The following is a 16,291-nucleotide window of genomic DNA, read 5'->3' as shown; positions in this document are numbered from 1 at the left end:
GTCTCACTTTTTCCAGTCAGAAAATTTCAAATATCACCCGATACTTTCTTTTATGAATTTTCTAAATTGTCACACACATCAGTGTCGCAGTTGCGAGAACTGATGTTTATTAAATATTCGTCGCCACGCTCGTGTACCGATTCGCACTCCGGTATATTCGCACCGTCGCTTATCTAATCTCGCGTGGAAAAATGAAAACGACGACCCGAGTTGCAAGCTAGTCGAGTAGCAAATTATCGAATACGATGACTCTTCGGAAACGGTTACAATGCTTACAGCCTTGTGATGTAATTTTGCATCGATAACGTGTCGCGTACGTAACGCTCGTGTTAATAAACAACTCGAAATTGCGGATCATACGATTTCACGTTTCACATTTTCTTTACAAATACACTCGAACGATTCTATTTCGTCGTAACACCGAACCCAAAGAATGTTTCAAAGATCGCTGCAAGAATCAAAGAAACAGCGATCCAGAAAAAGGGAGGCCAACACGTGGACGAACAAAATACAAACGAAAATAAACGAAACTGTTCGCGGAAAGTATGAAAACTGATGAACCAACCCTCCACCACTTCTTCGAGTGGATCTTCCAGTTGGAGACGTTCAACGGCCCGAAACTCTTCCAGAACTTCATCTCGACGTCCATTGTTTTCGCGCGCGATCTCGAACGTTTCTCGGACGACGTTTGACCCGACACTAAAATCGTTCTGAACCAGTCGACGGACAGCAGGGAAATGACTCACTGGGGAAGAAACGTCTGGGACTAGTGGGAATGCGATCAGACGTCTCGATCGGTCGGCTGGAGGTATATTTACAATGACGATTCGAACAAAGGGGAGTGATTCAGCAGAGGGTGGCTAATCTGGGGATGCTATAAAACCGGACAATTCCTTCAGGGAAATTTCCTGGGCCATTTGGAAATTTTATTATAGCGCCTGTCTATTGTAAACTTAGTGGAATTCTTCCAAGTATACTTTTAACTATCATTTCAGAGTGTTGTGGCTAATGAATAATAAATATAACTGATTTGTAAAGTTGGCTTTTTGAATTCCACAAGCCCGGAATGACGATTTGTTTATATTCCAATATCAGGCATCAAGAAACCCATTCGATCAATTTTCCATTTTTGCTTACAGAAAGCTATTTATAGCGAAGAGGTTTGGAACAACAGAAATCTATGTGAACGAGTCTAGAAGCACCCAGAATGTTCTCAAAGGATTCACGACCCCATTGAAAGTTTGAACGTGCAATGGAAATATTCCAGAGATCCAGGTAAGTAAACGAAACAAAAGCGCCATAAAATTCAGGTAAAAGGGCTGTTACTTGACCTATTGTACAGGGTGTCCCAGAATTGGCGAAAGAACCAATGGAGGGGTAGCTGAGACGATTCTGAACCAGAGTTTCCTTTGCAAAAATAACTAACTCGATAACTCGCTAACTCAATTAATAACTCGAAAACGAAGCACCATCCGACATTTTTGCAAAGGAAACTCTGGTTCGGAATCGTCTCGGTAATAATATCGTCTTAATAAAAAAAAAAACTACAGAAATTTTATAGCGGTATAACGACTATCCCAGAAAGGTGGGGACATATTATAAAACTTATGGGACGACCTAATATTTTACCCCGGTCGTCCACAGAACTACTTCAGAGATCACTCTATAGGAACTGTTTAAAGAAAAAATGGAATGATTACGCTGTTGTCATTGCGAGAATAAAACGACGACAAGAAACACGATCTACGGCATGTGTGGTTGAACGCGTGAGGGATAATCCCGCCATGGAAAACGCAGCGCGTGGAGCCGTAACCATAAAGTCGATGGTAATAATAATCCGCTATAAAAGGAAGCCGTATCGCTACCATGTGTCTGTATAACGTTATAACACGGTGGGCTGTATCCGACGCCAGTTATGGCCCTTCTAAAATGTAAATGACGGAGGCCATATTTCGTTCGAGGTACGCTCACGGGTCGGTAAATAAAATGGAGTCTTTGAATGGGCTACACGAATTAACGTGAAGTAATTTTTTGGTCGATCAAGCGAGATCCGTTGGAAAAAGTGTGTCAATTTTGAATTACAGTTTTGGTTCTTAAATCGAGGGGAATCGAAAGCATCGTTATTAAAAGCGTGGCCATTTTATTTCAGAAACGTAATTAAAAATTCTATCTATCGAAGATCTTCTATCGAGTCGATTGTTCCCCCCAAAAAAATGATCAAGCACAGCTCGCATCCAAGGTGGCTTGCCCCCTTAAGGGAGGAATATCGCAGAAATTTCTCTTTGAAATGAATCGAAAAGAATTGCTAAATTTACTTTGAAACATACTTAAAATATTCTTAAAGCGATAAAAGCATTATATAAATTCTTCTCTATAATATGAAATATCCCAACGAACACTCGGAGTCCGAATCTGTCTTCTCCCTTAATCGCGAGATATACCCTGTGTTCCGTTTCCACCCGCAAATATTCTTCAGTCTTTGCTCCCAGTCTTATTCTCGTTAAATCTGCGAAGCCTGAGACCGTCGGCCGCGTTTCCCTCTCGAGACGTCGGCCGTGCTCCAATTAAGCTTCTCGTAGACGAGAGCGTCGAGAACGAGATAGAGCACGCGAAACCACTATATCGTAACTCGAACCTCGGCTAGAGCGCGGTGGCTAGCGAAAAACACAACGACGCGGCTGGACAAAAGGAAAGGAGCAGCTCGGATCGAACGGAACCGCAACCCAGGACCGCGGTAATCTAACGAGGTTGAGCGATAGAAAAAAACGGATTCTGAAACGTATACTAGTAACCAGACCTGTGCATTTTAATTGGTTCGAAAATATGTGATAACTACACGAAATGATTTATTTGGGATCGGTATTTTCAACACAGTTATTTAGATAGAAAAATGATATTGATTCGGTCGAAATAATAGGTATTGGAAACAACAGATTTCGAAGGGGAAGTTTTTCTGTGTTATTATTATTATAATTGGAACGAAGATTAGAGGTAACTGGTCGAAGTAACTATTTGAAATGATGGTTAATTCGAATGATTTTCAAATTTCAAAAGGGGGCGGTTTTCTACGTTGATATTATTATTGAAACGATGATTAATTCAAATAATTTTGAAATTTCAAAAGGCAAGCTTTTCCGCGTGAGAAGGTTTTGAGACTCGTGCGACAGGAGAAGGCCGACATCGAGAAAGGAAAACCGCTGATTACGTAAAGATACAGCGAATATCGCGATCGAGTAGCAAGTGGCTCGCGAGAAAAATGAACGATCGATATGCTCCCTCGGTGTACGGTTTCCGATCACGCTTGAAACTATCTTTCGGTTGTCGTTTTTTCATTTGAACTGGGTCAAGTCGAGAGCAATGACATTGTTTTTCTTAATTTCGTTAGAAATTTCGAAATTTGAGAAAAGATCGTGGTTTGAATTTTGGTTAAATAACGGCAGAAAGTAGTACAGTAAAGTTGTGCTTCAGTTTTGATATACAAAATATTATAATATTTGATCATTGTAATTTTATGATATTTACGATGCATATGATATAAATATCATAAAATATTAAATATCGTCTCAAAGTATTATAATATCCTAAAATTTAAAATGTTCTATCGTAACATTCGATACAATTTATAATAGAATATTTACAACAAACATCGAAACATTAAAATTTCACGAAAAAAATTCAAGAATCATACCCTTATCTGAGCACACGTGGACAACTACTGCTCGAGCAAGTAGTGCAACGTACGATATCTCCGACCAGCGGCGACAAGTCGCAACATAAATTTCAAGTGTCACCGAATCGCAGCCGACAGATACTGATACGCGAATATCTATTTCCACAACAGGCTGTTAAATGCTCCTACATCAAGTATCATCGCAACAACGCTAAAAACTTGATCAAACATCCAAAACTCCAAAGAGGACGAATAAGTACTACGATATGCCTGATGAACTCGCACATCGGCAAAACTGCTTCCCTCATTTATATCCAATCAAGAGGTACTCACTCGAAAGTAAACATACCAAACCATCTCGAACCAAGTCGTGTTCGGGTTCATTCCAAACGGAAAAACGTCACCGGTATCGACTTCTACAATCTACCTAAAATTTTCTCTACAACTACCGAACCCTTTCAACGAATCACTACGAGTATCTCGGCGAGTATCTCTCAGCAAGCTCTCACCGTGCTGTCCTGACTGACGACCTTGCTCTTCTCCGCGGTTTCGCCGGTGGCGCCGACCATCGGACCCATGGTGGCCGGGTGCGCCGGGTACTCGTGGTTCTGACGATCGTAGCTCTCCGTGTAGTCCTCCTCGATGCCGGCCAGGTAACCGACCCCCGTCTCCTCGTCGAACGTGCCCTCGAACGTCGAGAACGTGTCGAACTTCTTCACGCTGATGTGCCTGGCCTTCTTCTTGGTCTGCGCCTCGCGTTTCTCCTCCTCCTTGGGGGTCCTGCCGTCCTCGTCGTCCACGCTGACGGCGATCACCGTCTCGCTGGAGTCCGAGTCCTGGGTGGTCTCGAACAACCGTCGCTGGAAGATCGCGCGCTTCTCCTCCAGCAACGACAACTTCCTGCGCACCTCGTGGGGCGACGACTTCGCGCGGATTCCGCTCTCGGACTCCGACTTCGCGTTCAACTTCGACTTCCTCGCAGGTTCAGGCTGCTTCGCGGCTTTCGGCTCCGGCCATTTCGAGATGGTGTAGGGAAGCGTCGAGCTCCGTCGCTCCTCGGCCAGGGGCGACTTTTCCGGGGCCTTCGGATCTGCGCAGGCATAGGGGTTGCATTTCCAAGGGGGCGACGGGGCGCAAGCTTCGGTGCGATTGGTGTTTAAGATTTGTGGAAGGTGGTGAGTTTGATAGAGTTTGATCGCTTGGAGGATTCTAATGACGAAGCAGGGTTTTGTTTGGGGAAGTGTTCAGTTCTTGGTAGTATAGCTTGAGGAGATGGCGAAGATGGGATTTTTTGAGTTTCGAGGCTTGGAGGCTTGGGAGCTTTGAGGTAGCAATCGCAGGGAAGTGGAATCTGTGGGATTCCTCGGCATTGTGTCAAGTAAAATATGTAATTTGTAAGATGTCACTGTTCCAAGCAAAAGGGATTCTAAGAGTCCTGAGAACTATTGTCTCTGTGTTCATCAGCATTGTGTCAAGTAAAGTAATTTGTAATATGTTACTGTTCTAAGCAAAAGGGACATGTTTAAAAGACTAGCCTACGGAAGCACTGGTCAGTCTCTAGCCCAAGTAAGCAAAACTCTCGCACCCGCTTAAGGCTACCCACACAAAGGACACCGAACCAGAGGGATGTCACTACCCAACTCTACCAACTCAGTTCTACCAACTCCCCCAAAAGGTCAAGCAGAATCCACCTCAGCTGTCAGGAGCTAGCTCTGCCTAATCTCAACCACCAGCGTGGAACCCGAAAAAAGGATAAGGAAAGCCCCGAAGAGGGCCCGAAGAGGGACCAAGTCACTTTTAAGAGTCCTTAAGAGTTCATGAAAACGCAGGAAGGATCGACTAAGCGGGACGAGGCGGATCCCCGATCAGATAGTGATCGCTCACCGTGCTGGATCTTGGAAAAGCTCCTGATGGTCAACGACGGCGACCTGCGCTGCACTACGGTGACAGTGCTCACCGGTTTCTCGAGCAGCTTCTCCGATTTCCACGTCTCGCCCTTCTCTCTCTCCCTCTCCTTTTCGTCACGTGTCCCGGCCTCGCTCCTTTCCTCGAGCCTCTCCTTCCCGCTGATCACCTCCGTCTCCTGCCCCTTCCTCGTGATCCTGGACGGGCTGTCCGACAGACTGGGCGACTCCTGCGACGATTGGCTCTGTGAACGGCTGCTGTCGCCACCTTCCTGGCTCTGTCGCCGCTCCTGATCCGACGAGAGGCGAAATTTGTTCAGGCTGAGCTTGCGCACCAGCGAGCTCGACTTCTTCTTCTTCTTCTTCAGGGTCGAGGCCTTGCCCTCGTCCTCCGCTTCCTGGATCCTCTTGCCGGCCGTTTCTGCGGCGGAAGAGCGGGTCCCGTCAATCAGGAACGATTCGCCGCGTTTACGATTCGCGAATGATCGATGATTACACGCATTTCGGATGGTGGTTTAATAGAAGGAGGGTACGACACGTTGACTGCCACACCGATTCCTTTGGAAATGTCCGCGGGATTAAATGTATCTTAAATTTCGTCTCTAGGTTAATGAAAAGCTCCCATGTATGGGCGATGCGGCGTTCGACGTGTCAACGCGTTGGCTGCTAAGCTAAAGCTCGCGAGAATGTCTATAAAATGAAATCTTGTCGCGAGACTATCGAAAATTGGATGATTTCACGTTCGTCGCGGTATTTCATTTTTTAACGTCAATATTTAACCAGGTTGGAATTAATTCTTTTAGTTCCTTAATGAAAAGTGCCGTCACCCATTTCTGTGGCAACCAACGTGTTAATAAAGGAAGGAGAGATGGAAGGTTGAAGGATTTTTATGGGAGGCTGCGTTGGAAGAACGAGGATCGGAGATGAATTGGATTCTGGAGGTGGAACTTTGATAGCTGGTAGATGGTAATTCGGTTAGTTTTTTAGTTGATGTGCCATGGGGAGATTTGCTGATAGTATTACGAAGCTACAGTTAGACTCGACAAATTTGGAACCCACTGCTCATAATACACAGTCAATCCCATAAGTATTCGTACCTTTTGCGATATGCCTATTGAAGACATTTGTCTAAATTATTGGTTCGATGTTTCCAATTAAATTTTGTATTATAAATTTTTTATTCACATGTCTGAAGTCTATTTATAATGAATCATTTATTTGGAAACGTGAATCCTGTCATTTGACTTATGAGAGTGACTTGTATGGCATTAAACTACACAATCCTTTAATTTCACGTTTCGTTGGAGGATTTGGTGATTGGATGTCGAAGCCATGTCGACACTGAATAACTTTGTAGATCCAAAAAAAAAAAAAAAAATTATCTAGTTGCCAATAAAATAAACCGTCAGTTTCGATTACACATTCCGACGATACAAAAATTCGACGAATTCAACCACGAATTTAGCAGAGCGTAAAGAGTGACGATTTAATTGAACGTTTCTTGTCGCAAAACGATGCAAATCTCATGTAAATCGGCTCCGCAGAAAGAAGTCGGTTGCATAAATCCATCATAATTAACGAGCTCTATGGATTCTCGTAATAGCAGAGATACCGAGGAGATAGACGATTAAAATCTTAATCCCTTCGTAAATGTCAAGACTCGTTACATCGATCATTCGCTGGTTAAGTACCGTGACGGTGGACGTACGAATGTCTATTAAAGAAGTTTACACTTCATCGAACGACACCAGTCACATACACCTACCGAAGAACGAAATGGTCCGAAGGTGACCATGAGAACAGAAGACAGAAATGAAACGATGTTCATAGAAATAAATAGAAAATTTCAAAATGGACCTTATTCTGCTAATTAATTTAAAGAATAGATCAGAATTTAATAGATTAGGTGATGGAAATTGTGTTCTACAAATAAATAGACAAAATTCAGAATGGGAGAGATTATTCTAACATTTAATTTGAAGACTAGATCAGAATGTAATAGATTAACTGCAGGAATTATTAATCATCCCGACTAGTTTTAAATTACAAGGAGTAGCTACTTTGTGCTACTTTTTTTACACAGTGGCGGTCAAGAGTACATTTAGGGACCTCAGGATCCTAATAATCGTCACGAATCACGTGCATCTATCAAGGAGCCCAACAGATGTTCATATACATTCAGTCTCATAAAGATTCGCACCTTGTATGTCTGTTAAAGAAATCTGTCTAAATTAAACAATAGGCACGGACTTTCTCCACGACCGAATAATCTTCACGCTTGTATGCATTAATAATGAAATATTCATTAGAAAATATCAAACCCCTATCATTTCATTTAGACAGATTCTTTTAATAGACATACAAGGTACGAATATTTATGGGACCCACTGTACGTCAACATTTCCAAAACAAAAATATAAACCTAGGCGAAGATACACGAAACCAACTGAATTCTTCAACGAAAATGAAATCTCGAGTCAGCCTCCTACAAATCCACTTTCTCGTGTCACCCTACGCAATCAAGTCACCCTTCGGAATCCTTACGTCAACTCCAATCACTTCCACCCGCCAATCGTCATCGTAAACCCCGCGTCACAATCGCGTCAAGCCTCAACCCCTCGTGAAATCACTACGATTCCCCGGATGGCCACTCCCGTCAATGAACCTTTATCGTCAACATCCGTCTCCCTCTCGGCGCACGCCTCGTCCGCGTTCTTGTTCTTCTTCTTGATCTTGAACAGCCCTCCCTCCTTGCGAAAGCTGTTCTTCAGCGCCCCGAATCGTCCCCTCTTCTTGTCCTCGGTTCCTGGGGGAGCGGCCGCGGTACCGGCGCTGTTCAACGTGTCCAAGCTGGAGCTGCTGTCGCCCACGGTGACGTACTCGCCGGAAGTGGTGCAGCCTTGCCTGTTCCGGTCCTCCTCGGACGAGGACCGACCGATCACAGTGTCCGGCGAGCTTCCGCCCTCGTTTGCGCTCTCGTTGCGATCCATCCTCGGGCGTGGTAGGGGGCAGAACGCGCTGGTAGGAGAGGTCGAATCTTCGGCGAGGATGAACGACGACGCGCGGTGTCTCTCTCTGCCGGCTAGGCCCGGCTGTCCACAGCGTGGCTTCCTCAGCCACCCGCGGAAACCTTAGAAGAACTCGCTTTCTAGGTCCGATCGGTCTGCCCGCGGATAATCCGACAACGCTCCCCCCTCCCCGCCGTTTCCGCGTCTTTTTTCCCGCCAGTTCCCTTTCCCGGCGTCGCCCCGTCGACGGTTTTGAAATGGAGACGCCTGAGAGTACGCGGACCGACCGGTTCCAGAGGCCGGGCTCGAGTCTGCGGTCGCTCGACTCCCGGGGAAGGCACTTTACGACCGCGCTGACGATCCGCTCGGACGCCTCGTTTCGTTCCAATTTCCAGTCATGCTCGGGGGATCCCCGTCGCGGGGGGTATCCTCGAAGGAACGCCGGGAAGCGTGGCGACGGTTCGGGTTGAACCTTCGAGGTGCCGGGGAAGGAATCCTGGGTCGACGAGGACCGAGATCGGAGAAGCTTTAGTTGCCTCTGTCCGCTGGTCTCTCAAGCGGAGGGATTGTTGACCTCCTTTCTCTCTCAAGATGGTGGAAGATTTAATAGGACACCGGGACTCTTCTGGTTCCCTAGCTTGGATAGCGAGAAATCCTCCGTTGGGAATTGTCGGACTTTATACTCGATAGAGTCTCTACTCAGGGTTCTTGACCTCCTTTCTTTTCCAACATGGTGGAAGGTTTAATAGGACACTTGGACTCTCCTGGTTCCCTAGCCTCGATATCAAGAAATCTTCCGTTGGGAATTATCGGACTCTACTCGATAGAGTCTACTCGGTATTCTTGACCTCCTTTCTCTCTCAAGTTGGTGGAAGGTTTAATAGGACACTGGGACTCCGCTGGGGATTGCGTCCACTCTGGATCCTACCCAGGCCCATCTACCATCCCAAGAATAATTCACGATCACTTCCTCCCTCTACGAAAGTCTCACACACGCCTACTGTTCGAAGATTCACTTCGACCTACACAGTCAACCCCATAAATATTCGTACTCCTTATGCCCATTGAAGAAATACAGTCAGTCCTATGAATATTTATACCCTCTATGTCTACCGAAGAAATTTGTCTGAATTCAATGATAGGCTCGACGATTCCAAATCAATTTTTCATTATAAACATATATTTATAAAAAAAGAAACTTTCTTCTATGGTAATCCTCCATCGACACCATTTAAATTATGCTATAAATACTTTGATAAAAATGATTATAAATAAAGGAGATATTAAGGTGGCCTCCTTTAGCTGAGACACCCTGTACACACGAATAAACTTCGCATACGCCATATATTTATAACGAAACATTTATCTGGAAACACCAAACCTGCAATCTAATTTACTTAAATGTCTTCGATAGACATGCAGGGTACGAGTACAAACGGGGACTGACTATATATACACACATGAATAATCTTATACATATAACTACACACTTGGAAACATCAAACCTACCATTTGGTTTAAACAAGTTTCTTCTATAGATACAAAGGGTACGAATATTTATAAAACTGACCGTATAATATACTCAAGGAACGCACCGGATCAACAGGTCGCGAGAGTCTCGGACTACCCGACGACGAAATTCCTACCGCGACCTCGGCATAGACCTTCCAAACCAACCCCAGGTCCAGTGTCCGAGAGTTTACCGGCGCGAAAGCCTCCCTCGGGTCCCGTATCCAACAATTTCACCAGCGTAAAAGGCTTCCGCGGTTCTCGCGCTCGGTAACGAGGATCGCCGGTCGATGAGAGAGGTTGACGCGGAAGGAAAAAATGAAGGACACCTCGCGACGGCTCGCGGCACTGCGAGCCAAACGGTGCTCCGAGCAGTACTAAATGCTCGCGTAAAAATGCACCTGGGGGACACCAGGGGGAGGAGCGTACCAACGCCCCTCCACGCGCGTTAACGCGTTAACCAGGCTCGCAGGAGGACGAGTTCTACGCGGTATCTTGGTACCCGACTGAGACCACGGTCTGACGACGCTGTAACGAGTACGTGGGCGTAACACGAGCGCCCCGAACGGACCTGGTGTGCGGTGAGCCGCAAGGCTTGGCTCGAGGGGTCCCCCTTGCTAGGTGGCCGACTTCGACTTGGACAGAAACGCGTTACGCAAGGTCCAGAAGCGATTCGGGAGCGGGCTCGAAGGGGTTCGCGCGAGGGTTTTGGGATGGGTTGGCGAAAACGGAGAGAGAGGGGAGGAAATGGGGAGGAAGTGGTGTTTGGAAGGTAGGAGGACTTGATCGAGAAGAAATTTCATGGATTAGGGATTGATAGAGTAGGTTTGTAGGTAAGATTGTTCTATTATGAAGTTTGGTGACTGTAATGATCTTAGGATGGGGATGAAGAAGGAATTGGAAGAGGAAATGGTGTCTGAGAGTTCGAGGAACCTGTTCATGAAGAATTTTCATGGATTAGGGATTGATAGAGTAGGTTTGTGGGTAAGATTTTGCTGCTATGGGGTTTGGTGACTATAATAGTCTTAGGATGTGAAAGAGGAAGGTATTGGAAAAGGAAGTGGTGTCTGGGAGCTAGGAGGACCTGTTCATTTCGTTATCACTGGGACAGCATCTCTCTACGTTGGGGTCTGATGACTAGTACTGATGAAAAGGTGGCTTAACTTGGCTTAGCTTGGATTATTAAAGTGTGTGTATGATTTAAGCACTGGATCCATACGCGAGTCTTTACGTACAATTATTCCCATTCTTCAGTCCCATAAGTATTCGTACCCTCCATTGAAAAAATTTGTTCAAATTAAATGGTAAGTTTGATCTTTCCAAGTGTATGTTTGTATAAATATTTTGATATATATATTGAATTGTCTGGAAAGTCCATGTCCGTGCTCCTACAGCTTGGATACCTCTGAGGGCTGAAGAAAAGTTGGAGAACCGAGAAAGAGAAAGGATCATGCGTCGAGCCTTCTATCCAGCCTTTTATCCAACCACTGATAGCCTTAGCCATTCCATACTCTGTCGAGGAATGTCCAGCTGGTAGCTTTCAAGGACGACTCTTAGGTAAAGAAGGCTGTTACACCATACAGAATAAAACACTCCAACCACGAAGGCGCTCCAACCTCCCGGAGCAACCTCCTCGTCTTCTAGGACGAATCTCTGACTTTTCTTACGCAACTCGACACAACGAGATATCTCGCCTCGCAGCGAGAACAGTGGCCGCCGTTGAACGGCCTAACGATAATAGAGCGCATCTCGTGCACCGCGGACACTTTTCACGCGCTAATTACGCGTAGCTGGGCGCTTCGACTCGTAACTATGGCAGTTAATTAACTGTTGACGTGGGTCAGCTCGAGATAGAGTCCAAAGTTGAGTTACGAACGCGGAGACAACGGCAATCTAACGAGGTGGCGATTAGAGCTTTGCGAAGCTTACTAGTGGGCCGAGAGAGGCTTGGAACAGAGGATTATTCGTTGAGATTTAATGAACGGAGTAGCATTGTTTCGTTTTTCTTTTAATTTCCCCTCTATATTTCTTTCTCTTCCCTTTAGTTCCCCACTCAATTTTCTCCTAGACGTGACACAGATTCGATCAAATATTAACCCAATAGAGTTGACCTAGACTCGTCTAAAAATTGTCCTCCAAATGCCTGTCGATCGTTCTAGGTACACTTCAACGACTGCATTGGAGTATAATTACGTAACGAGAAAAACAACCGGTGACAAACGGTCGCCATAATCGCGACATTTGCGAACGACAGGGGAAAGGTTCACTCAAGGTAGCCACGTAATACCGAGGCAAACGTAAGTTTTATCGATCTACGATCGCTCGATAGGACCGCGATCCTCGCGATTGGAAGACGCGAATGACCAATAAAATCGGCGCGCAGCTCTAAGGACGACCTCGTTGCTTGTAATTTCATCATCGTTACGCGCGTAATTGCGCCGCGTGTGTGGGGTGGTTTATATAATATACTGGTTTTCCCTGCGTTTCTGCGATCCCGATTAGTTCTTGCGACCTCCTTAACGCGCCGTGGACGACCACGTGGCGCAATACACAAATAATGCATCCTGTGACAGCACGACCATACATTTTTCACTAGAGGTTTTGCCAAAACTCTTCGGACACGTCGCAGTTTAGCTCTATGTAGCAGAATTTCAATGTTAGTTGTACGAGGTTTTATTCGAGTGGATTTTTAGTCGAATAAGCTTGTATTTAAGAGGGTTTTCACTCGAATAAGTATTAATTCAAGTGGATTTTCACTCGAATGACTTCTTAATCGAATAAATTTTCACTCGAATAAGTTCTTATTCGAATAGATTTCCACGCAAATAAGTTTGAATTCAAGTGGATTTTTACTCGAATAAGTCTTTACCCAAGTGAAAATCCACTTGAATAGGTTTTTAATCGAATGAATCATCACTCGAGTAAATTTTCAGCCAAGGGAATTTTTGCTCCAATATCAATTCGAATCTATCAAAGAAAGAATCTATCAATAAAGTAGAACGCAAAACGACCAAACGATTCCGTAAACCAGAATATTCTGACATTCATCGATTGCGAATAATCATGGGAATCGTGGTAGGACATCAGCTTTGCATTCGCAGAACTGGAAATATTGGTACGTGTGCAATTATATAAGAAATTGTCGCGCAAATTTGTTTCACGAGGTCATCGCCAGGATTTGCTTGACAGCAGAAAAATGGGGAACATTAGTGCAGCATAAAAAGACAACGATACCTTTCAACGGCGGGAACGAGTTGATTAATCAAATGCTAAATCAGTAGGTCATCTAACCAATTACAGCGTGCAAACCGATCACGTAACCTCTCCGAGTCGAAGGGACAATGAGAATTAACATATTCATGGAAAAAATGACGTCCACGTGAGTTATGATTGTAAAATTGCCTAATACTCCATCGATACTCTTTAACCGATACTCTAAAACTTTTTACTTTCCCACCGTCGACTGAAACTTATAGGGAGACTTGTATTATACGTCGACGAGTCGAAATAAATATAGATTAAAATATTTATAGTAAAATATAAAATCGATAAATTGGCGTGTTAATTAAAGCTGCGTAGGGATTCTTGTTTGTAAATTTCTCAACCGCAACGCTGGTATTCTGCAATTCATTTCAACGTTCTTTTTTTAGACGTTACAGCTGTGCAAACTCGCGTATGCGAACTGAAATTGCAACGGATGAGAAATAAATATAAATTAAGAAGAGAGAGACACGTCAGAGAGACTTGTCAGTCTCAAACGTGATAAAAATTAGCGTGACTAACGTTGGAAAACAGAAAGATAATGTTTCGTTACAGCTTATTTGTATATTAAAATCGATCAACGGATAAAAATTATTTTCGTTTGCTTCGCTTTGATTAAGACCAGGATAAACCCATTCAAAGAAAATCAGCCTAAAGCGAACGTCACCCGACTCGTACTTCCCCACGATCCAACGATACATCGTCGACGAATATTCGAAGCCAGCGTGCGTGAAATTAATAGAAGTATCTCCACGGAACAATGATCTTCCCGCGGAGATCACCGAGCATAAATCCTTTGGAAGGATCGACGGATCGTGATTACCGTATGCCCCATTAATTCGTCACGATATGTCGGACAGAAGACGCGTTTCGTCCCTGGCAATGTTAATTAGACGGTGCGCCAACGTAATTATGGTTTTCCACTTGTCCTTACCGAGGAAACGCGCGTTTCCCTTTCTCCTGCTGAACGAGCGTTTCTCAAACTTTTCTGACCGTGGCCCATTTCCACGGAAAATTTCCAGTGGAAACAGCGATCAGTGAATGCATCGAGCAACCATGGAAAAAAAATTCGCGAAGCGAGCGCCTATTTCTCTAGCCCCTACAACCGGTCGAGACTTGCGTCTAGCTTATTCAACGATTCTTCCCTCGTGCGAATTTTTTCTGAAAGCACAGAGTGGTGCAATCGCGAACCGAGAATATTTATGACGATTAAATCCTATCTTGTACCTACGCATCGTGAATTCATAATTAATCAAAACGTCTCGTAACGCGACAATTACGTTACGGAAAAAATGCTCAAGGGGGAATTCTGAGTAAACATTCGAAGGGCAATCGCGATGAAAAAGCTTCGGCAATTACGACGCCATCGATCGATTGTGTAACGAAATATTTTCAAGTAGTAACTTCATCGCGGCGTAGCGAAGAAATGGCGTAATCGTCGGACGACATTACAATTAGATAATTGTATTAAATAGAATTACTTGTTGGACGAATCTAGTAATTATTGTCTCGTGATATTTTGATCGAACGAGGCAAATTCGGTACTCGTATCGAAATAGAACAAATTACGGCGCTCATTAAACGATTGCAAAGCACTATTTCCGATAAGTACGACTGCTTATGGTTTTGTTTATGTAAGCATTGCGTAAGTTTAATTTGCGGTTACGTAATGGGCAGATAAGTATTATCGACGGAGAAGGAATTAATGTAATAAATGATATTTAGGGGAGCACGCGAGATTTCTACTCGATTCGATCATTTTTTTTTTTTTACCGAAAGCACCGTGGACTTGAGCTTTAAAGCGAATCTTCGCGAAAAGAATGTTCATCTATACGTAATAAATTACGTATTACCTATTACGTAATAAAAGAATTTGGGATAAAAGTAGATACTACAAGAAATAAAAAAATTAACAAAGAAAAACTGAGAATTAAACTAATTAAATTAAACCACAAACGAACCTAACTACCAAAGCTTCCAAATTGCTACACGTAATTACACAAGCAAATGAATACCGCCCGGCATTAATTACAATCGGCGAAACAAAACCGTGACCAAAAATCCTTTCTCCGGAGTTACTCTTCCACAACTTCTCAACCAAACGAAAATTCAACCAATAAATGAATGCTTCTTCGAAATTACCGAATCGCCGTTCCGACCGTTCGTAGGGCACAAGCGTTAAAAAAAAATTTCCCAAGCGAAAAAATCGATCACACCGGCATTACTCTTTCTCACTCACATTCCATGGACACGTCCACAAATCGTCCACGAATCCCCAAGAAGCACTGTCGTAATGTCACACGCGAACGCAACGTCGATCGTCATTCTTAAGATATCACTCAGAACTAACCGAGTTTTCCTACTTACGGCACAGACGGGATTAGAGTCTCGTGAACACCGACTCTTTCTGACTAGGACGTACATTTAAAGGGCGCAGACGTGTGCCTCGGACAAACGGCAGAAGCGACGTTGAAATAACGCACCAACGACGTGGGGGCGAACTTGTAGGACGTCTTTACAGTCAACAGCCTCAGATATTCATGGGATTCTCTCCCCATGCGACGTCCGAGCGTTCAACGGGGGCTGCACGTCCTCGGCAATTTGACTTCACCGTCCGCGAAACGACTGACGCTTTCGTTGAGCTTTCATCGCTGATAATCTCTTCCTTTATGTCTTATACCTCCGCACGTGATCGATAAACCGTGTCTATGTTCCACAGGTAGAGGAAGATACGAGGATCGATCGAATCCGAAAGAATATAATGACGTCAATGGGTTGATTATCTTATTAATCTTGGGATTTATAGAGATCGAATCGTGCCGAAACGTGACGTTCGTTTTTAATCGGTAAGAGCCTTACAAGAAGTAGCGATGGGCTCGAGGGGTGTCCGGCCACAAATCAAATGGTGATGTATACTGTGGCATAGCTTTGTGTATGGT

General features: G+C 44.4%; 1 protein-coding gene across 10 annotated transcripts in view; it reads right to left on the bottom strand.

Moving 5' to 3' along the window:
- Positions 1–16,291, bottom strand: part of LOC128874596 (ras-related protein Rab-32) — a 34,326-nt gene that overhangs the window by 3,684 nt on the left and 14,351 nt on the right. Inside the window, exons 1-4 of one of the 10 annotated variants that reach the window (XM_054119457.1) lie at positions 10,092–10,514; positions 8,240–9,604; positions 5,555–5,995; positions 4,180–4,760 (exon numbers count right to left, since the gene is read on the bottom strand). The exons of 3 other annotated variants lie outside the window; for them this stretch is intronic. In XM_054119457.1, coding sequence (XP_053975432.1) covers positions 4,180–4,760; positions 5,555–5,995; positions 8,240–8,564 — 1,347 coding nt within the window. In that variant the 5' untranslated portion in view covers positions 8,565–9,604; positions 10,092–10,514. Of the gene's footprint in view, positions 1–565; positions 706–4,179; positions 4,761–5,554; positions 5,996–8,239; positions 9,607–10,091; positions 10,515–15,719; positions 15,792–16,291 lie in introns of those variants that run through there. 6 more of the 10 variants (XM_054119459.1, XM_054119460.1, XM_054119458.1 and 3 more) reach the window with 6 other exon arrangements.

Source organism: Hylaeus volcanicus, chromosome 4 (assembly GCF_026283585.1).
Source record: "Hylaeus volcanicus isolate JK05 chromosome 4, UHH_iyHylVolc1.0_haploid, whole genome shotgun sequence".
Taxonomy (NCBI): domain Eukaryota; kingdom Metazoa; phylum Arthropoda; class Insecta; order Hymenoptera; family Colletidae; genus Hylaeus; species Hylaeus volcanicus.
The sequence above is the reverse complement of the archived record's forward strand: the minus strand, read 5'-3'. Positions and strand labels throughout refer to the sequence as shown.